Genomic DNA, 22,274 nt, shown 5'->3' with positions numbered 1-22,274 from the left:
GCTCATTCATTTAAATACGCCATAAATAGCAAGAAAATACTTTCCCATTTCAATTCAAATATTTTTTTGTTACTTCTTTATACACGAATCAGAGATGAACATTAGACGAAAAAAAATTATTGATTTCTTGCAGCAGAAACCCCCCAAAACAAACCAAAAAACCCCCCAAAAAAACCCAAAAAACAAAACACAAGCATACCGTGTAGCTAGAGCGGCAATCGATTAGTCAGAAATATACATCCTCTGAAGACACGTGGTCATAAACATTAAAACAAAATCTTATTCAAGTCTGAAATATCAAAGCACACATCTTTGGATGGATTTCTCATAGTCTTTTAAGAGCTTTTCTTTTCTTTTTCTTTCTTTATTTACTCCTTTATTTTTACAACATCAGCAACAGAACTGTAATTAACACCAGCATGGCCAAAAAGTTTGGATCCATATGTACAATAGTGCAGACAAAAGAGCTTAAATGTGAATAAAGGCAGTGGAGGGATCGTAATGCATCATCGTGTCTCCTAATTAAGTTTTCAAGTGGTCTCCCTTTATTTTTAGAAAACTATAAGATGACAACTAAAGCATCCAAGCACCATAGATGCTTTTATTTGGAGAGCGCTGCCCAACGACTTAAAATAAAAACGTGAAATTGTCTCAGTGAAGGGTTATTTATTGATTTATTAAGCTATATTTCAATTTTCTTTTATGTTAATTAAGTCTACTTAATGCCATTTTTGACAATAAATTCCCCCTTTTTATACATTTGCGACCACGTGTTTACATTCTGCATTTTAAAGAAACAAATTTTTCAGTTTCAGAGGAATCTTATCAAAATTTAATTTTTTTTTTTACAGCGTTTTGAATAAATAATGCAAAAAATATACATGTACGAAAACGGCATCCCTCATAAACAGACTGTTTTGCTTCTTTTGAAGGAATATGTAAACATTCACGGGGATGAAGAAATAGACCTTTTTGTCGCCGTCGGCCACAACATCGTGCTGCAGGTACTCACGGGTGCTGCTAATCACATTCATTTAGAAGAGAACCTTCATTAATGTGAATAGTAAGACCTGTGTTGACCTACTGTTTCGTGCAGATGTGACAGAAGTCTGCTTTTTGATTGAATATCTGTTTGCCGTATCAGCAGGCTTCAAGCTATTCATTGACACGTCACTCTCTCTTGCTGTCTCTCTCTCTCTGTGTAAAAGGTGCTTTAGCTTTCTGGAGCAGATGAGATGCAGAGATTAAAGACATTTTCTTTGTCTTTTTTTTTCCTTTTGTCTTCTGCAGACCAGTGTTCATTTGGCCGGCTCAGGGATGGGTGGAGCCCGCTCCAGCCTCATGGCCCAGGGGTTAGAGGTCGCAGCATAATATGGAGATTGGGTAAGCACTTCTTCTCCAGCTAGAGCAAAAGCAAACACTCCCCTCTGCCTCCCAGCTCCCGGCTTCTCCTCCTCTGAGATGTGCTTCCCTTCTGCCCGCAGCTCCTCCCTACTCTCCCTGCCGGCAGCGTCCGCGCTCTTAAACCCCTGACCTCTGTTCCCGAGGCCCAGCAGCTCCCCAAGTGCGTGACTCTTGACCCCCTGGTACGCGGGGCTCAACCTGCTCTCCTCGAACCGGTTGGTCGCAGCAGTAGGGGGACACAGGAAGTTGCCGGGGGGCGCTGAACGCCAAGCAGCTGGCTTCCGTCCCCGCCGGGGGCGTGAGATTCGGCAGCTCTGCCGCTTGATGTGTCGATGCAGGTGGTCAGACCGCGTGAAACTTTTGTAGCAGTGTTCGCACTGATACGGACGGACGCCCGTGTGGATGCGCAGGTGATTTTTCAGGTCGTAGTTGTGGACAAACTTGGAGTTGCAGTGATGGCAGATGTAGGGGCGTTCACCTGTGTGCTTCCGCATGTGGATCTTCAACTTGTCTTGTCTGAGAAAAGAAGAAAACCGCACACTTTCACAAAATGAGAGTAACGCATAAATCCTACACCATTGCCCTTTCAGTCATCGAGTTTTACAAGTGACTGATTTACAAAAGAAAAAGCCAACACAGATGATTTCCTTTTAGTGTCAACATTAAAGTTCTGCTCTAAAAATAAAAGTGGAAACTATGCCAAAGTGGGAGGATGTAGGTAAGTGAGATACCACTAATGCAAAAGCAGAGGGGGCTTTCCACTTTACCGTCTTTGATATTCAGATGAGGTGAAAACAGATTAACCTCAGTGAAAAGAGCATGGGGTACTTTTCCGTTAACCCTGCAGTTTACACTCTTTGTATGCTAGATGAAGATGTCAAGATAATGCAAATTGTTAATGTGCAGCAGTTGGGTTTGCTTTCCACATACCTGGTGAATCGTACTTCACAGATTGTGCACATGTATGGTTTCTCCCCTGTGTGTGTCCTCATGTGCCGTGGCAGTTTCCCAGCTCCTTGAATGACCTTGTTGCAGATGGGACATTGCTGTGACGCTTTGGGCTTCATCTTCCTCTCCTCCTCCAGCTGCCAGGGGGGGAACAGCGCACCCAGGTGGGATGCGGAGCTCAGAAAACTCAGGTACGACCGAAAGTCTGCCTCATCCTTAATGGGACCCAGCGGATGACTCTCTGCTGGCACTGACCCTGCGTTCATAGTGCCGTCCAGGTTCGAGCTGACAAACTCCTTCAGCAGTTCGCCTTGGAGCATACTGGGAGGGACTTCATCTTTCATCTCCTCCTTTATGATCTCTCTTTTTACGGCCAGATCAAGGGGTCTGGAGGCTTCGAGTGGTGTGGAGGCAGGGAAGCTGTGGGGGAGCCTGGTTTGTGGTGAAGCCCCCATGTGAGGGTGGTGGGTTGGCTCCAGGAGCTGCTGAGGGAAAGCTGGGAACTCAGCGGCCCACATCGGAGGGTAGAATCCTGGGAGGAGAGGAGAAAAGTTGGACCTCCTGTCCAGTGCTGGCATGCGAGGGTAGAGCCCTTCCTGCAGGAGAGACTCGATGGAGAAATCTTTCAGAGCTCGAGTCTCAATGCTCTCCTGAAACACAAGTTTTAGATACATTAGTTTTAGAGCTTAAATAAGATAAGATTATCAACAAAAACAAGATGATATCCCCTGAATTTCACCTGCTTTCTCATGGTTTCTGGAGACTGCGACTGGGGCGTCTCCCTGTGCAGCCCGAACTGCTGGTGGTACTTAGAGGTGCTCGGAGGTGGCGAATCCTCCATCCCCGGGGGCGTCCGCTCCCCCCTGCTCGTGGAAGACTGGAGCGACCTCTCGCTGACATTGTCCTCTTCTTCCTCGTGCTCATCCTTTCTCGACCCCGCGTCCTCCTCTTCGTCCTCCTCTTCCTCTTCCTCCTCTTCCTCTTCCTCCTCTTCATCTTCCTCCCCTTCCACCTCTCTCCCACCCCCACCGCCACCCCCTCCGCCACCGCTGTCCATGATCTCCAGGCAAACGTTAATGATGCAGGGTATCTCCAGCATCTGAGCTGCATTCAGGATCTCTTTGACGTTTGACGCCGTCACAGTCAGCGTGGACGTGTAGGCGAACTCCAGGATGGCTGTGAGCGACTCTGGAGCCACAAAGTCAATTTCATACACAGCGGCGGCGTGATTGGGATCTCCGCCATCAGTAGTGGCCACTGTGAAGAGCTTCTTGAAGTACTGACTGCAGGCGGCCAGGACGGAGCGGTGGGTGCGGTACTCCTGGTCTCGGACGATGAGGATGACATCGCAGAGCAGCCCGTCGCGACGCTGCTCGTTGAGGCTGCAGAGGACGTCGCTGCTGTGATTTGGGAAGGGGATTCCGATCAGATCCTCCTCTCTGTGGTGGACCATCTTCTCTCTCTTTATCTCTGCTGGTTGTAGAGACAAAAAGCGGTACAAGTGAAACATCTGGTGGCAACTGAAAAAAGATACAAATTCTGAATCGTCACCGAAATTAATTCTCTTATTCTCGACCTGAAACTTTGCTTTTTACTTAAGCGGGGTTACATTTTGACAAGGTTCCCGTCATTTATTCTGCGTCTTTATTATTTGTTAATATTTGTTGAATAATGTTTTAGGGAAAAAAAAATTGAATCTAATGCACTATTTTTTTTTAATCCCAAATGTAAGCTACTTTTATTTTCTAATTTAAAAAATAAATACCAGTGAATGGTTTTGATCTTTAATGCAGAAAAAAGTATAAATGCATAATTTAACAACATTAAAAAAGGTATTGAAAAGTATTTTTAAATACTGTAAATTTTTACACTTCAGATTTACTGTGTGTAATAAATGTCTTTGCAAATACTTTGATATACTCATCACAAAAGCTCCTTTGACGCTTTTCTCACAACTGACGTTATAAGAAATCTGAAAATACTTTCAATATTATTACATGTTGTTCAAGAGCCCTTTGGTTTTTTTAATATGGGGGGATCTTTCAGGAAAAAGCCCACATGCTGACTTGAAAACAGTACACACAAGTGTGAAATATTATGCTGATCGCTTTAAACAGGTCCTGTTTAATTTCCTGTTGGCATTTGATGACTGGTCACATGTACTTTCACTTTGACTTGAAAGCGGTGAATAATAGTTCTTTTAACCCCTTAGCAGTCCTATTAGTCCCCTAAACCATCCAATGTCCCGTGGGCGGTACGTCCGACTGCTAACAGTTTAAATCCACAGAGCTGGCTTCTTGCTTCCTGGCCGTGCAAAGAGCCTGCCCTGTAAACTTGACTTGACTCATCCACGTGGATGGTGCAGGATTTAATGAAGGCATGTTAAAGAAAACAACAAAGCGGGGTTCTGAAACGCCGACGCAGAGAGTGCAGCGGTAACGACGGGTGCTGCTGCTGTCACCGGTGACAAGCGGCGTCCATTCATGGGGTGAAGGCTTTCAAAAAAAGCTTTCATATGCGAATAAGGGGAGTCTCTCCGCCGAGGCCGATAGTGTTAACACAATGAGTGACAGTCTAACTTTATTAAAATATACTGTAGGCATGCTTGTTTGCGTGCCATCTGTGCAGCAAAAGCAACAAGTGGTAAATACAGCATGTCTCATTTCGAGCAAACATCACGTTGGGTAATATTTATTCTTGAATGTGTTATCATCATTTCTTGTTGCAAGTGTGTGAGTTAGGGAAGCCCATCATTTTAATTAGTCCTAAAGCGGTTCTTGATTTTTTTTTTTCTTTCTTACTTCTTACTTTTCAATTCGAAACTGGGTGGTGTGATAAAAAAGTGTGTGAGAGACGTTCTGTGATAGCGCTTATAACGTCCATCCCTCTTGTCTGCGTCTATCAGATATGAAAAAGAGGCAAGCCGATACGTTCATCGGAACAATACAGTGTGTGTGTGTGTGTGTGTGTGAGAGAGAGAGAGAGAGAGACTGGGATGTGGTGAGAAGTGGAGAAAACGACAAAAGAGGTCAGATTGTACTCTAGATACTGTATCCTGTCAAAATGCTTACTTGCAGTCTATCCTCACTCATTTCACTTATAACGCGGTGCCTGAAAAGCCTGATATATAGCACGTTATTGTCTAAACACACTGCTCGGTCTGCTCTCTTTCTTCACATTTTCCACTCCACAGCTGCCTGAGCTCCCACCTGTTGATTCACTGTACTGTTGTTTACAGTTCTAGTGATCAAACCTCCGCTGGCAGGGTGCTCATTCATTCACATCTATGAATAGAGCTCAAACTTAGCCATCCGCACTTGGTGGTCACTGGAGGCATGTGTAGATAAATACTTTGAAGCAGCCCCACACACCACAGCTGCATTGTTGACTGAACCGAAATGGGCCAGCTCTGAAGCCACACACACACACACATACAGACCCAAGTGTCTCACTTTCTTGAGCTTCCTGCAGTGAATCACGCCAGAAGTCAAAAAAAAAGGAAAAACAAGGAGAAAAAAAAAACTATTTCAGAAAAAATCCCCAAGTTCACCTGCAGGTGTACAATTCAGGTACCTTACCAATCTTACATGTAGTTTATTCTTGTCGATCTTGTTGCTAGGGAACTGTTGCCATGTTCGTGCCATTGATACAGTGTGGACATAATTAAAATGTCTATAGAGGAGGTGGCAGTGTAGGATATATGTCCGCAGACACGCACGCCGGCCTCGATGCGACAGTGAAAGTTACAGCAAGCTGGGGGGGCAGAGCTGTTTGATTGGCGATTTGCAAAATGGAAATGATGATGAGGATGTATGCAGCTCACACCGCAACTTTACACTTTTACAAGGAATAGAAGTTTTTTTTTTTATTGTATTCCCACGCCATGTGCACAACCTCCCTAAAAGTAATAACCTGGCCTGGGCAAAAAGGTGAGAGAATCTCCAGCAGGGAGAGATCAGATGGCCCTAAAAGTTCCCTAACAGGTTGCACAAACACCAGCGGAGGGGCCCCTCCCTGCGACAGCCTGCCAAGGCAAACAATAGTGCAGAGCTTGGAACAACACTGAGTGGATAAGAGCAGGAGAAAACGACTGGGAGGGCCTGGCGAACTCACTGTCTCGCATTCGGGTTTTTTTTTTCTTCTCCTTTTCTTTTTTTGCTCTCGACCCATCCCACCCACTCCTGGAACTATGGGACACGTGCTGCTGTTGCTGTTTGTTCACCCACTGAACCGACGAGTGCCACTCCCCTCCCCGTTCCCACTGTTTGCCTGCCACTAGCTAGCACTAGCTCTTAGCGGCCGGCCCCTAATTACAATGTGGAGAGGATCTAAGGAGGATGTGCCACATAGACAGGGAGGGGAGGAGGGCACCGCTTTCCCACCACAAGGTCCTGGAGCGACATTTCATCAGCCAAACAAGTCTTAGCCCTTTAGACGCACACGCAACACCCCACCCACCCATCAAGGGGAGCGAGGGCGGCGACGCCTTGAGAAAGGGCACAAAGTGACTCGCCTTCTGTCCCCTTTTCAAACCCACTCCAAGTTATTAGCAATAAAGCTCAACTCGGTAAGTAGTCGTCAGGTTTAACAACCTGCCATAATGAGGTGGCTGGATTTTTTTAGTGAATTAAAAAACAAAAAACAAACAAAATTTGTTTTTGATTAAAACTTTTAGCACCTGTCACAATTGCATCACCGCTTTAAAGGAAGAAGTTCCAAGTGTGGGGAAAAAAAAGTTCACACGAGTTCAACTCATTTACTAAACTGACCTCTAATAAAGGCTTTTCCGTCTCCCTCTCTTTCTGCCTTCCTGTACTGGCCAGCATCTCCTCTCATGCCTCACTTAGTCACCAACACTTTCAACTCAGCACTCCCGCCCCAAATTATGTGTCACCTCCATCCAGTGTCGTCTTTCTCCCGAGAACTTCATCTGCTCTCCGGGCACTGACCACCAGCGCCACCTCCTCCTAATGATTCTCCTCTTCTTCCTCTTCCTCCTCACCACCTCCTCCTTCTCCTCCTCCACCTCGCTCTGTCCGTGTTGCAGCTGTATCATCATTATGCCTAGAGTAGAGTGGCTAACTTGTCCCCAAACCTGACCGCTCAGGCCACAAATCACCAGCTAATGTCCATCTCAAGCCTTGTGACGGGCAGACGCTCATTTGGCCTGTGCGCTCCAACACCCAGTGCCTAGTTTATTCCTGTCAGGCCCGTTCATCCACCTGACCCCCATGCTAAATCACCAGCCGCCAGAGTTTACCCCTGTCACCGACTGCCCATAGCAAACACCTGCGAAACAACTGTCACAGGTGGACAATTGCACAGCCAATAATTTACAGTATTGACAGCCAAAATTCACCCCCCTTATTAAGGGAAGACATTCATTTGACCTGCTGTGTAAACTAGTCCATTATCGCCAGTGAAACAGCAGTGCACCTCGAGGAGACACTTCCATGGTTAGTGTTAGTTTTGAGCCTCTAGGCCGCATGAAGGGGGGGAGATTTTTATATTTTATCTTAATTGCTGTCAATTAGAGAAGGTGAGGAAGGAGGACACAATGCCAGTTAAACTTCATGACTGGGGCTTTATTTTCTCTTTGCAGTAATGGTGAAATGTCAGGGTCAAAATCCGAGTATTTAAACAGAAACCGCTGCTTATTTGGAACAGTCAGTGCTTTAGGAATTAGTGTGTGTGTTTTAACAAAAGCACAGAGGTTTTTTTTAAGTATTGTTAGCATTTAGGTTAAAAAAAACCCAACTAAACAAATAAACTTTTGAAGCTGTGCACTTCAAAGTAACTTCAAACTACAGATTCACAGTCAAATACATAAAGTGCCATTAAATACAATGTTATACTGCATTGCTCACTTAATTAATTCAGAAAGTCTGCAGTTATTTGTACCTTTGGCTAGCGCTCAGCCTTGACTGATTAAAAATGAATGATTCATTTAAAGTTAACACTGGACCTGATCCAAGGTCAGTTCAAATCGCACGGCTCCTTAAAGCGCCTCTTTGCGCTAAATGTCATCTCTCGAGCCTTTCAGGGGGGCCCACAGTTACCCGCCTCCGTCTCAGTCACCCCAAAAGTTTACTTTATTGCCAATAAAACAAGAAAGATTTTCAATCACACATATTCAGTTTGAAATAATGGACAGTTTCTAAATCTCATCTGATACTTTCTTCAGTTTGGCCTGAGGAAAGACCCCCAAAAATGAGCACAGGAAGGTTATATCCAACACCACAAGTGAGGATGGTACAGTATAAAATGATCATTACAGCATTTTTTTAAAAAGTTGTTTCAGTTTTCCAGTTTGCAGTTATTCACATTTATTTGTATTTTTCTGCAATGTAAAAAAAAGTCAGGCTTTTTAAACTTTACACTTAAACAGGATAATATTGAGTGTCTTTACTAAGCTACACACTGATTGGATTAATTGAGATATGATTAATAAATCATTAAGCAGACTTTTAACATAGTGTGTAACTGCATGTAGTTTACCACCAGCACGTCAGCATTACAGCACAGCCTTGTTTTGCATCTCTGTATGCCGCTGAATAATGCTTTCTAAAATGTGCCACTCATAGTCAGTTGTAGGAAACTGTATTTACATTTTGTTCTGTTCAGTTGGCTCCAACAAAGAATTTGATGTAGAATAAAAAAAGAAGACCAGAAACTTTAAAAACAGCGGCGAGTAAACAGTTACAAGGGCACTACGGGTCACTGCTTTTTGTAACTTTATGAGCTAAGAGGTCTTATAAGCTGACTTGCTGTAAACAATCATTTACAGCTCAGCCTCAAATCCATAACATGTTTTTTTTTGTCTATTTTGTCTGTGCTCTAAAACATGCCCCCTCCCTGCTTTTTAAAAAAATTACCTGAGTATTTGTGGATTTAACGGAGAGTGTCATATAGATACAGAAACTGTAATGTGTAATTACTTTTGGAGACAAAACACGCACTTAAGTCCACCGAAACTACTATGTTTGGCATTTCCGAGATGTGTTGTGATGCTATAAATGCCCGCGCTATTTCCAGCATCTTTACGGCACAGTGTTTACACTGCACAGCCCGAATCATGACACGAGTCGTTAAGTGGTTTTATTGACCTGTTTGCACCTTTTCGGGCCTTTATGGTCTAAAGCGCTCATTTGAACGCTTAAGTGATGCACACAACCCAAAAGTGCAAGCTGATTCACACGGGCGCACACACACACACACACACATCCTCTGTAATACTCAGAAATGATTACACACACACACCCATGTGGATGTTCCACAAGTCTGACATCCAAATAAATTTGCACATGTCTTGATACGTTCCCCCAGCATTCCACAGATTTCAGCAGGCATCACCTACCGTACCTTCTCTTTCTCAATTCCTCTCACGTGTCTTTGTATTTCCAGACTACTAAGAAGCTCCGCTGCTCCTCACTTGACCTCTCAGCATAGCTCTCTTTAATTGAAACACAGCTGCCTCGCTCTTTGCCCGTCTGTCAGTCAGTCCATTCACAAGCTCCTCACACTAGATTCAGATACCCATTCACAAAAAAAAAAAAACACCCCAGGAAGGAAAAATATCCAATGAAGGGAAGCAAAGCAGCGCAGCAGAGGAGAGCAGAGAGCGATTCTTGGGTTTGTCTGTGTAGCCGAGTGGCTGGTGTGGAGTTTAGAGTCAGGCAGGCTCACTGTTGTGTGTGGCTCATGTAGGACGAGCGAGAGAGTGAGAGGAAGAAGGGAGGGAGGGCAGCAGCTCTGCGCTGTGGAGATGTCGCACCACTAGTTTTTATAGCAGGGTGGGTAGCTGGAAGATAATAATACCCCATCCTCCTCCACAACACAAGTTTAAGCGCAGTGTGTAATAAGCCCATGGCGCAGACACCCTCTGATTTAGGTCAGACAAAATGAATTTTTAGTTGTGTTAGAGTGGATTTTGGTAGAAAGGGACCGGGGCAAAAGAAACCCGAAGGGGTTGTTTGGGGAGACTGAGGGAGGGTAAAAATGGAAAGGAGAAAGAGAGGGAGCGAGAGACGGAGAGAAAAGTTGGGAAAGCGTTTTGTGCACCTCTGTTGGTGAGTCTCAGACTGAGATGAGGAGAAGCAGAAATGCAAGTGGAACTTAAATCAGGTTAGTATTATTCCCACACCTGCTCTTTTCTATTCTATTAAAAATGAAACTTGAAATAAATCTAAAGCGATTTCCACAGGAAGCCACACACTGACCCCACCTTAGAGAAATACTGATAGCAAGAACTGACTCGTTTCTGGAAAAAGAACCTAATAAATCAACCTATTTTGACCTGAGAGACTTCTGCATAACCCCGTTAAACTAGCTGATTCAGTCAGTGGCGTTAATTTGAAAGGCTGTATTATTTAAAAGCTGTCTGTATCTGAGACAGAATTAGACCACAAACGCGACAAAAGAAAAAAAATACCACAAGCGTCTGTTTACAGACCTTTTATTTTTTTTCTCTCTCTCTCTTTCTCGCTTTGTCGAACCGTTGTTTCAACTAAGTTTCAGAAACCCGGCCGTGAAGAGCAGACGGCCAACGTTAGAGTCCTGTTTTGAGTCAGAAAGCGCCGAGGCAGGGTAACAGTTGGCGAGCACCACCACCTCAGTCTGTGGAGAGGAGGAGGAAGTTCATGCAGAAAAAGGTGTAGAAATAAGCCATTCTGTAAAGGCTCGAGCACAGAGGAGGAAACTCGGTTCGGCAGAAGTTTTGAGGAGACGTTAAACTTCAAGACGAGATTGCCTGTTAAGCTCCTTTCTGTGTTGAGTCAGATGTTTGTGATGGCAAGACGGAGGGAAAGAAAAAGGGAGAACAAGTGTTTCCTTTGCCTTTGCTTTCACACACGCGCGCACAAGCCAAATGTTATGACAAAGCACATTCACAGTGTCGAAAAAGCCATTGGGTTTTCCTGTGTGACATCATTAAACCACACCCTTTGTCATACTTCACTGTTTTTATTCGTATAAGTTTTACCGCCTAAGCAATATGAGAGAGAGCAGCAGTCTTGCTGTTTAAAGGCAGCAAGCGAGATCCGAGCAGATGTTCGTCCACGATGGTAGAGCACGCAGCGAGCCATTGTTTTCCTGGTGGCTGCTGGACCTTCAAATCTACTAAAATATTTCTGACCGACCGTATATCATAACCGACAATCAGACAGTGAAAGGAGTCAAATTGTGTTGAGTTAACCTCCACAAACAAGTACACATCAGAGCGTACATCAGACTATGCTATGCCCACTTCCACTTGGGGAAAAAATGGACCAAAGCAAACCGCAGCCCATGCCCACGGTGGTTTACACTGTTTTGTACAGGGTGAGAGCCCAGGCCAGTTCGCATTGGCATCTAGTATATATAAACAGGGTAAGCCACTAACTGCTAGCAGCCCAGCCAGACGGCCAGAAAAACAGCGTTTGTCTTCCTAAAAAGTTCGACTATCTGTTCTAAACACGCCTGCTGCCGTCACAGCAGCGCTCTGTAAGTGGTACCTGTGCGTATTGCTTTGTTCTAAACTCGGAAGAAAAAAAAGCACAAAAAAAAGAAGTGCAGGCTTTTGAACTGCAGATTGAAAACAGTCATCTCGTGGCGCTGACATGCAATTTGTTAAACACAGATTTGCCATGCAGCTCTGTGTTTGGTGACAAAACTTCACAAACGTCTATGGCAAATTAATACGCAGCTTAATTTAAAGGCCTTTAAAACTGCTCGTACAATCTCAGCTCTGCCTTTCTTTCTTTTCAGGACAACCTGAACATGTTATATGACTTAAATCAGAAAATCTGGTGAGAAATGTGCATTAAGGCCAAAAAAAGTGCATCTTCATCCCATATGCAGCGACGAGTTTAATTGGCTTAATCACAAAATAACATAAGCTATTTTTAACTGCTGTGCACATAACAATCAAAAGTTTTTTCTGTGTCTCTCAGTCTTTTGTGTTTCTCTAAGCTAACAACTCATTCCTCCTCCCCTTTCTCCAGGAAAAAGCGGTGGATCTTGCCGCCTGCTCTGTGCGCGCTCACAGTCATGAGGGCTGAGTAAGAGTCATCTGTTTTGTCTGTCTGTCTCTCTGACTGGTGTGTCAGTGTACCTGTTTACTGCCACCTGCTGCTCCCAGCAAGATACACACACACAAGGGCACCAGATTGGCACTTTGGATGGGGGATGGGGTGTGAAGCATCATTACATAAAGTTGATATCATGAAAACTTTGGTGCTATACTCAGCTTGGCCTTCTGTGCAGACCATAAACACGGCAGTCCGATTCTTAATACTAAAATTGGCTCTTTTTGGCACGTCTGAGAAGATCTCATCAGCATCTCAGATGGTCTTGTAGCAGCACAGCAGCCACGTATCACAGAGTGAATTTTTACATGTGCCACTGGTATGAAATAGTGTGATCCTAGACTGCAGCTTTTTAGTTCGCCTTGTTTGGCAAACAGGGCCCTGCCTCCGCCACCTAGCGTTTAGGTAGACGCTTCTCAAACTAGCTGCAAAGAGGTATTACAAGGATGCCTGGAGAGTTGAGGCCGTCTTATGGACGCACTTTGGTTCTGAATATCTGCTGGAATCACTTTTTCTTAAGTGTTCCCAAAAGACATTCATATTGTTTCATCAAGTTGCAAATATGCCAAACTGACTAAAGTAGCTGCATAAATATAGATTTCACCTCCACAAAAGTGACCGACCACTTTCTGATGGGATAAATGTGAACTCTGACCTGAAGGGGGTCTGTAAAGCAGTTCTGGATTCTGACTTTTCAAGAAGTACTTATAACTGCTAAGAATCAGTGTTAAAATGCAGCAGTATACACATAGCCCACGAGCGTGCTAAAACAGTTCAGGGACAAGCTCAGCTGACCTTCCCAGGATTAATAAAAACTGTAGAGGCAGACAAACACGACCGGCCAAACTCATACTTTGACTGTGAAGCCAGGTGTGGCCTGGTGTGGGAGAGAAGCAGGAAAGGGAGGCATTCACTACCCCCACTCCTCTTCCATCCAGAGATAGGGCATCGCAGCAGCCTCCCAGGTCTAACATCCCTTGCCTCAAGTGCCAAGGACAGCCAGGCACTTGGAGATGCAATGTTGATTAAACACAAAGGGAGGGTTGAATGTGTTCAAACCCATTGCAAGCTCTGCCTCACTCACTCACAGACAAACATTCACAGAGATACACACCCATCTGTCATTGCACTGAGGTCATTAGAACTCACCTTGGAGCATGCCATTTGGGTGAGTGAGACGAGGGCGTTTCCTGTCTGCTGACCTGTCTGTTTTGGGCTTTAACTTTCTCCCATTGGGCCTTCTTTTCAAACAGCCTAATAAATATGGGAAGCTTTGCCAGAAGGGAGGTAAAGAACTGCAAGTACTCAGTGAAAGTCTCACACAGTTGGCTGCACTCCTTTGTATGAATCCACTGAGTGTTTTCTTAAAGGTAAATTTGATCATTCGTCATGTTTGAGGCCGCTTTTTTGAGAAGAATGTATTCAAGGCGTAATAATCCCAACAAAATGTACAAAGAGTCATGGCCCCGCTAGCGCAATTTGACTTCAGAATGGGTTTTGTTGTGTTTGCTGGATTGGTTTGGTGTCTGTATTTTTGTGTGAGCGTTGTGTACGTGCGTGTTTCGCGAGGGTCGTCAGGTGAATGAAGACAACTCCTTACGGTGATAACGAGAAGGAGGCCAGCCTTGGTGGGACAGCCTCTGTCTGCCCTCAGGTATTGTGTGTATGCTGTACGCATGTTTGTGTGTGTGTGTGTGCGAGTGTGAGAGAGAGAGCATGTGTACGTGTGTGTGTCAGCAAGAGAGCCCTCGGGCACTCTGGCACCTCCTAATTAAAACCAGTCAGGCTGCAGGGCAGGGGAGACAGATGCCTGTCATGGAACACACACACATGCACACACACACATGCACGAGGTGGCGGACCGCTGTGAACCGCATGCACACTGGCAAAATACACAAGCCCGATGCGCAGGTCAGCTATTTTTGGAGGCGAACCCAATTTCATCCCACCCACTCAGGTATCACAGCAGGTAACTAATCTGTGACAAAACACAAGCAGAACTTATAAAATGATCCACACACGGAAAGCAAATATTCTGAGATAAAGAAAGTTGAAATCTGCGTGGACGGGGTTAAAATTAATTTGACTAATCTGGTTAGAAAACAAAAGACAGTGAGCGATGTCTCATTAGAGTTATTTCGACCTGAAACCTGCGTGTTTGTGTGTTTGGCAGCTTAAACTCAAACGCTCTCTCTTACGAAGTTGTGAACCACAGTGGCCTCTAGAATGACACATCTCTGTTTCTCCCAAGCACAGAGTGAGGCATAATTGTTCTGTGTGTGTGTGTTACCTGCAAACTCTGTCACATTTTATCTCCCAGTGAAGCACCTCGAGCTGCAGGCGACTACATATAGTACTTAGCAGGCTAACTGCTGTTTGTCTGGGGTAGGTGGGTGGATCAAGGCATGTTGCTCTCCTTTCTCTCCCAGTGATTAGATAGCATAAGCAGGCCAGCTAGCCTAACCCACACACTCATGTCTCTAAAACTGCCATCCAGCCCTGCTTTCTCTCTCACTGCCTCTCACACACAGGTGGGTGGACCCACTTATTCAACCCAGATCTTTCTTTTAGACATTATGAAATCACGCTCTCTTTTTTCCTTCTCCTCCCTTTCTTCTTTTCTTCATCTAACTCCCTGATGCTGAATGACACGCGGCTCTATGCTCTATATGTTTCCCCGCACTGTACGTGCGGCTGTTCTTCGTTTTCTAATTTACCAGCCAGTCATTTTACCCGATTGCCAAACTGCCGAGAGCCAATGCCTTTCTTTGTGCTTGTCGCCAGGTTAAAGCTAGGTGGGTTGCTAGTGGTTACAGGGGCCCTATTTTGTATTATCTAGGTAACATTCAGGAAACACCCACAAATTGTATGTGAAATGCTTCACTGCGCAACCACATTACAAATTGCGGCTGCCACTGACATTTCAGATGTTGAAATGTATGACAAAAATATTTCTCTGATGACTATGACCCTGCTAAGGAATGCATAAAAAAAACCACTACAAGACACTCTGTGATTTAGTAAATACAAAGCAACTGTTGCATTATTAATAGAAGTTCATAACATGAAACAAGTTTCTGTGTGATCGAGTTTGTTTTTGCAGTTTTGCGAGACCTTTCAGATAAAGCACAGACACACACAGCTCAAAAGTAAAGCGATATATTTATGTAAAGCAGTAATAACTTAAAGGAACCCAAATGCCTTGATTATGTTGTTTTTGAAGAGTTTAGTGTCAGGGTAGGTGGTGAGCAGGAAGTGTGAGGCAAGAGGTGTTCCCAGGAAGTCAAAGTGTGCGAGTATAATCGGTCGGTTTATTATTTTTAAGAAAAATACTGGATGTGGAGATGAAAAGGAGGAGCACTGTAAACGGAAAGATGGGATATAGCTTGAAAAGCAGAGGGTGTGATCGAGCCGACCCCTGGGAGAGAAAGGGCCCACCTCCCTCCCCCCGGCTGCTTCTGTCGTTGGAGCCAGGCGCTGTGTTTCGTGAGGAACGCAAAAGTACACAAATCCCACAGAAGGAGCTTTTTTGGCAGGGCTTGGGCCTCCCACCCACGGCAGCCTCTTCAAGCCTCCTCCCATCCTCTATTCATCTGTGAGGGGCGGCTTACTCACCCAGCCCAACTCCACACACACACACACACACACAACAAAACCTGGACCTCGATCCTACGGAGGAGGGCGGACACGCACGCGTGCACACAAAAATGGCTCCTCTGCCATTGTAGACATGCAAACACACGCAGCACATTAACCTGAACACAAGTTTTTGCGGGTATGCATCTAACAGATCAGGTTTTTTTGGAGGGCGTTTTTTTGTCCTCTCTGCTTTCTGAGCAGTTTTCTTAAAGAAAAAGAATCAGATTCAGGACAGCTGCCGTGATGACATCTGTGTCACAGAAGGTTAGCATCAGATTGTGTATCCCTGTGTGGATGCTGTTACATGGGCATGCCCACATGCTGTCAGGTGGGAAGAAGGCGTGCGGACTCATTCACCGTCAGTCTCACAATGAACACATTGCATAATTCTTCAGATGTGAAGCCGCGTCTTCATTCATTTTGACAAATTGATTCAGGGCTGTTAAAATCTCTTAGTCAAGCACTTTTTGTGCCCTTACACGCCGGCTCGCTAAGCTAACCGGCTTGTCGTGATCTGCACGGCATACTGTAGGTGAGATTATACAAACACCGGCTGAAATCTGTCCCGGGTAATGTTTGTTAAACACAGCCGACGTAAGCGAGGCCCTGCAACAAAAGACCAGCGAGGATCAGGTTCAAATCACTAATCCTAGAGAGAGAAAGAAGCAGACGTGGAGCTGTAGTCAGACGAGAATAGGTGTGGTAGCGTCTACTTGATTTTATCCCCATCTAACCTCACAGCAACAGGAAAGAAAGCTCTGTAAGGTTGTTGTTTTTTTAAATTAACAATGATGGCTGATAAGCTTTCAAGCTGATATCTTCTGTACATGCTGCTTTATTGTATTTGAAGTTTTGTTTTGCTCACATTCCCTTTATCATCTCGCACCGCATTTTGAGGAAGCTGCTCATTTTCTAATTTTCCATTCATTTTCATACGATCCATCTAGTTCTCTGATAAACGGAAACACACTGCATATCTAAATTGAGAACCTGGTGATAATAATGTGGTTCGTGAGCTGTGAAGCTGCTTTAGACCACAGCTGCCTGTTTTTAGGTCGGTACTGGAAACTGAGATCCTTTGTCATAACCTGTTGATTAAAACCACCGCTCGTTTGTACAGTATTTGAAGCATATAGTGCATAATTGCAAGGTTTTTTTTAAATCAGCTGAAGGTTTTGCATTCGCCACTTCAGTTAGGACCATGCCAGCCTTACTAACACGGAAAGCAGGACAGTTGACATCTCGCACAATGATTCAGTCGTGTCGTCTCAAGAATACTTCAGTACCTTGTTACAGTATCGCGTATAACTGCCCTGTAATGATACTCTTGAAGTTATTCGTGGCATTTGATGAGGAGTCACAGGAAGAGTGAAAGAAATGTGAATGTCACACCTCTGCCCCCACATCTGTTGCACAGAAGCTAGGATTGCTCTAAAACGCGAGCGGTGATTAAACGGACTCCTGCCGGACAGATGTTAACCCATGTGTCCGATCGTCTTGTTATTGCTTCGTCAGTTAGAGGCATTGTATGATCAGGCTGTGCTCGGGCCGATCGTACAGTCGCAGATGCGAGATTAAAGTCACGTGCAATCAATCTTCGTGTAGTTCTACAAGCTGCTACTACAACAAAAACAAGTAACAGTAAAAAAAAAATGATATCAGTCTTTCAATCTGTTCCAGCTCTGTCATGCTTTCACTTGCTTCCTCCCTTGGTGTGCGGTTGCTGTTTGAAAGGGGGAGTCTTTTCACTCACTGTGCGCACATCTGTTGCGAGATATGCACAGAGAAAAGTTTCTGCATAGCTGAGCAGTCTATTTTTTTTTTACATTTTTTTAAACATATATATTCCATCGTGAAAAGTTTGAAACATGGAGCAATTTGCAATTCAAAATGGGTCGCACAGAAGAGCCCGATTCTGCAAAAGGTCAGCCATCCGTTAGTTTGATTCTGGTGCGCAGGAGGTAGCCGGCAGCTTGTGTATGCTTTGAACTTTTTTGTTTTGTTTTTTTTTGCCAGAACAGAGAGAAAATGTGAACCTCACTTTACGACTTTTTCGATGATGACAAATGATAGCGTGACGGAGAAAAGAGCAGAAAAGTGAACAGAGACAGCGAGATGTTACTGACCTTTTAAGAAGAGAAGTTTTGATTTCAGTTCCTCTCTCACTCCCTGTCAGGAAACACAGCACTGTCTCAGCACTGGCAGACTTGTGAAAGTGAGAGCAGGCACGAAACACACTCAAATTTGCTCTGAAGGTGTGTCCGTGATTTGGGGGAGTGAAAAGGTACCGCTCCACGAAGCGGTTATCTAAGAAACACAACAAAAAAAACAACAAAAAAAAAACTGCTACACCCACCAGCCTCAGCCAACACCCCTCCCTCCGTCTAAACCAAAACTATTTGGCAATGTTCCCTACAAGTCCACCTGTGCTTAGGGGAGGGGAGTGACACACACTCTAACACTAAAACAAGCCAAGCCTAAAAACCTGCTTGCACGTTTGACTGGGGTGGTATGATTACAGCTGAGAAATGACAGAGCTTAGCTGTGGTGCTGACTAGAGCTGAGAGAGTGCTCTTGGGCCTGACCAGTGCCTGAAGGTCTCGAGCCCGAGACGACGCTGGACGAGAGCTCCAAACCAGGAGCATGGGTTAGAAAATCCGAGCACTGAGGCAGGAACTGGGAATAAAATAGTCACAGTGAGGCTGATCTGCAGGGTGAAGGGAAAAAAGTGGGTGGGCCTTTACCTGTGCCAACCAGGAGCTCCAGGGGTTCATATCAGGTGTCGAACAAAAGACGTATCAGGGGGAGAAATGAAAGGAGTTTGAGAAAGGTACGGGTGGTAAAGAGTCGCTGACAGCGTCTGAATGTACTTGGGCGTGTGCTCCACTGTAACAGCTCGTACCTGGCAAGATGTTGGAACCATTGTGTTGCTCTGAAGCCCGTAATGCAGCATAATGGCAATATAATAAGAGGGTGTAATCGGTGATGTAAATGTTGCTGGGCGATAGAGGGGCAAAAGGCTCTGCGTCTGTCAAACAAGCCCCAGAGAAAAGCTGCTGTTTGCCTTTTCGCTTTAACACGTGGAAATGCCACACTTGTGAAAGCAACCACATCACTTGATTAAAGTGTCAATGATTCATATTTTTATAGTAAGGCATCAAATGACAAAGTGAAAACAGCGCGGAAATGTGAAAGGATTTCATCATTCTTACAGCGTGAGATAGAAAAAGGTTGTTCAGCCAAACCTGCAGCTCCTGCCTGCTTTATGGAGCCCTGTAGTGCGTTTAATCACGTTTAGCTACATTACTGTTTTGGATCACTCTATAGCATTGACTGCCAGTCAGACATACCTGGGACTAGCTGTTGAACACTGTGGGGAATTTAGTTGCTAATGTGCCAGGTGCTTCCCTGAGTGACTGGTACAGACTAAAAGAAAAAAAAAACATCATAAAAGATGAGAATATTGCCTTGTAACATCAGAATGAGCAAATATTTGCTAACACGTTTCCTAAAGAAACCCCATAAAGACAACCTTTGACATCTAACTCTAACGGCCTTCTAAGGGGGGGAGTGTGAAACGTGGTGATCTGTCAGTGATATGCTCACAGCTTGCTAGTGTTGTGGCAAAAACAATGATCTCAGTATCAATACATCTTCTGTGAGCCCTTAAAATACATAGTATGCAAGGAAGGAAGGTGGTAAAGGGTAGGTGGTCAGTCCATCATATTTGCTAGACTCCATATTAAAGATGGACACTAACTCTGGGTGTGCAGATTCTTTATGCTCACCATTGTCTTCTTTTATTAGATTATTTATTTATTTTTTGCTTTGTTTTTAGGAAGGGCTCTCCATATTTGGATGAGAAGGTGGTGCTGCAATAGACTGAACAGATGCTTTAGAGACAGCCGGTAGCCACTTGCCACTTAAAGTAGCTGCATCCTCCAAAATTCATGAGATCAAGTCTTAATTTAATATAAATGCATGAGTTATCAGAAAACACCACCTCCTGTGAGGTGTCACAAAAGGTGAAAGCAGCTAAACATGTTTATTACAGCTGGGAAGTTGTGCATTTTAAATTGGGGGGACTGTGGGAACGGGCTCACTTTGGAGTCAGCCCCAAGTGGCCATTCAAGGAAGTGCAGTTTTCAGCTCTTCTGTGTTTGCTTCATTTTGTTTAAGCCCAGAGGAGAAGCTGCGTGGGCTGCTCTTACCTATTTAGCTCTGTCTTGAATAAATCTGTAGCAGGATTTGTTTTACAGTAACGTACTATTTTATAATTAATCAGTGTGCAAACAAACAAACTGACAGGCAATTAAAACTGAAGATTCCCAGGCTAGGTTAGGGTTTGAACCAGTGACAATTAGACATAAGAACATACCAACGTGATAGCTCTGGCATCCTCTGGTTATTGTCTTTTGCAGGTTCTTGGTACACACCCAACATGTGTTTGATTATTTTATGTCCTGTCCCTTGCAGTGTGCTTTGGAACAAGGATTCCAGTATTTGCTTTCTCTTTTTTTATTTGGCATAGAGACATCGTACAATAGGACAGAAAAGCAGGTGTAACACAAATAACACTGAGCTGATCTGTCTGTGCAGCGTTTTCTGTTTTTCTTTTTTGGCACTGTTGTTGTTGATAAAACCTAAAAAGTCTGTGAGGAAATAATCATTCTTCAAAAGGCTATACTGAAATTTCAAACCCTATACACAAAAGCAAAGATAAAACTCTCCAGTATCAATTCGTGAAAAGTACAGATATACTCCGTATTTCAGATGTGGCGTAATTGCAATGCAAATTCAGCGGCGAGAGATAATTAGTGCTGAAATTGCCTGCAGTGATGCAAACAAAACTGACACATTTACACGAGTTAAAAAAAACTAAAAACATTTGAGCTTGAGCAAAAAAAAATAAAAAATCTTGCTTTTCTCCAAACTGTCTCAGAGACAGAACAAAACTAGAAGGAGATGACAGAAAGTTGGAGTTACTGTGTGAGTGTGTGTGCGTTCTGAGATCACCCGCGAGATGTTGAGTTAAACAGAAACACACAGATCGTGATACCTAGCAACAGCTGTCGTCTGAACACGTGGGACATGGTAGGAAAGGTTTAGATTTTTTAATAAACTTCAATTATTAAATCAAAATAATACAAATTTGGGGTTAATGGGCCTATTTTGCCGTATTACCTTTACCATCACCAGACCTGCCTAAAAGTGTACCATGGTCCACTTTTGCCACCAGATCTGCCTCAATTCTTTGTGCTACTTATTCAGCAAAGTGCTGGAAACATTCAGAGATTTTGCAGATATTGCAGCATATAGCATCACACAGTTGCTGCAGATTTGCTAGCTGCATGTCCATAATGTAAACGTCCCGTTCCACCACATCCCAAAGGTGCTCTGTTGGATTGAGATCTGGTGACTGTGGAGTCCATTGGTGTACAGTGAACTGCCATGTTCAACAAACCAGTTTGAGCTGATCTGAGCTTTTTGGCATGGTGTGTTATCCTGCTGTGAGCAGCCCTCAGAAGATGGGTACACTGTGGTCGTAGAGGGATGGACATGGCCATCAACAGGTAGGCTATGGTATTTACACGATGCTTAATCAGTACTAAGGTGCTAAAAGTGTGCTAAAAAGTATCCCCCACCATTATACCTCCACCAGTGGCCTGAACCATTGATATAAGGCAGCATGGATCCATGCTTTCATGTTTCTTAGTGCCTGATTTTGACCATACAATTCAAATGTTGCAACAGAAATCAGGACTCATTAAACCAGTCAGCATTTTCCCAACCTTCTAATGTCCAGTTTTGGTGAGCCAGTGCGAATTTTAGCCTCCAGGGTCTTCTGCTGCTGCCCATCTGCTTCAAGATTCAATATATGATGCATTCAGAGATGCTCTTCTGCATGACTTGGTTGTAACAAGTTGTTATTATTGCCTTCCAGCTGGAAGCAGCATGTCCATTGTCCTCTAACCTCAACAAGGCACATGAGGAGTTTACATGGGTTGCTGTCAGCATTGAGGTGGTCCATATGACAGCTGATACTTTAAAATGAGGTATAAAGGCACATAACCACTCTAAAGTCCTTAGAGGTGTATGTAGATGATTTTGCTACGTTTGCACAGTGCCATGCTAGCTGTTCGCAAACTTTCTTATCTTTTTATCCCCATGTTAAGCGCATAGATATTAAGGCTGATATCAGTGAACACGTTTCATTCC

At 44.2% G+C, this 22,274-nt stretch overlaps 1 protein-coding gene across 4 annotated transcripts; it reads right to left on the bottom strand.

Moving 5' to 3' along the window:
- Nucleotides 1–385: 385 nt before the first annotated feature.
- Nucleotides 386–18,338, bottom strand: LOC102306439 (zinc finger and BTB domain-containing protein 7C). 4 transcript variants are annotated; one of them, XM_005931227.3, is made up of 4 exons: nucleotides 18,182–18,338; nucleotides 3,092–3,822; nucleotides 2,335–3,002; nucleotides 386–1,920 (listed from the first exon to the last, which is right to left on the bottom strand). In XM_005931227.3, the coding sequence occupies exons 2-4, from the start codon at nucleotides 3,803–3,805 to the stop codon at nucleotides 1,299–1,301; spliced, it is 2,004 nt and encodes a 667-aa protein (XP_005931289.1). In that variant the 5' UTR covers nucleotides 3,806–3,822; nucleotides 18,182–18,338; the 3' UTR covers nucleotides 386–1,298. The 4 variants fall into 4 exon arrangements, with proteins under 4 accessions (XP_005931289.1, XP_005931285.1, XP_005931286.1 ...); XM_005931223.3 differs by having other exon boundaries at nucleotides 3,092–3,825; nucleotides 18,182–18,337; XM_005931224.3 differs by lacking the exon at nucleotides 18,182–18,338 and adding an exon at nucleotides 9,715–18,175 and having other exon boundaries at nucleotides 3,092–3,825.
- Nucleotides 18,339–22,274: the final 3,936 nt, after the last annotated feature.

Source organism: Haplochromis burtoni, unplaced genomic scaffold (assembly GCF_018398535.1).
Source record: "Haplochromis burtoni strain Fernald_Lab_line unplaced genomic scaffold, NCSU_Asbu1 Contig_137, whole genome shotgun sequence".
NCBI classification, from domain to species: domain Eukaryota; kingdom Metazoa; phylum Chordata; class Actinopteri; order Cichliformes; family Cichlidae; genus Haplochromis; species Haplochromis burtoni.
This window is presented reverse-complemented; position numbering and strand designations above follow the sequence as displayed.

What these genes read in the sequence shown, in the direction of transcription:
- LOC102306439 (XM_005931227.3), bottom strand. Translation starts at nt 3,805, where the DNA reads ATGGTCCACCACAGAGAGGAGGATCTGATCGGAATCCCCTTCCCAAAT. An exon ending in CAGAAACCATGAGAAAGCAG is followed by an intron (nt 3,003 to 3,091) that starts GTGAAATTCAGG and finishes CTTGTGTTTCAG; the next exon opens with GAGAGCATTGAGACTCGAGC. An exon ending in TGTGAAGTACGATTCACCAG is followed by an intron (nt 1,921 to 2,334) that starts GTATGTGGAAAG and finishes TTCTTTTCTCAG; the next exon opens with ACAAGACAAGTTGAAGATCC.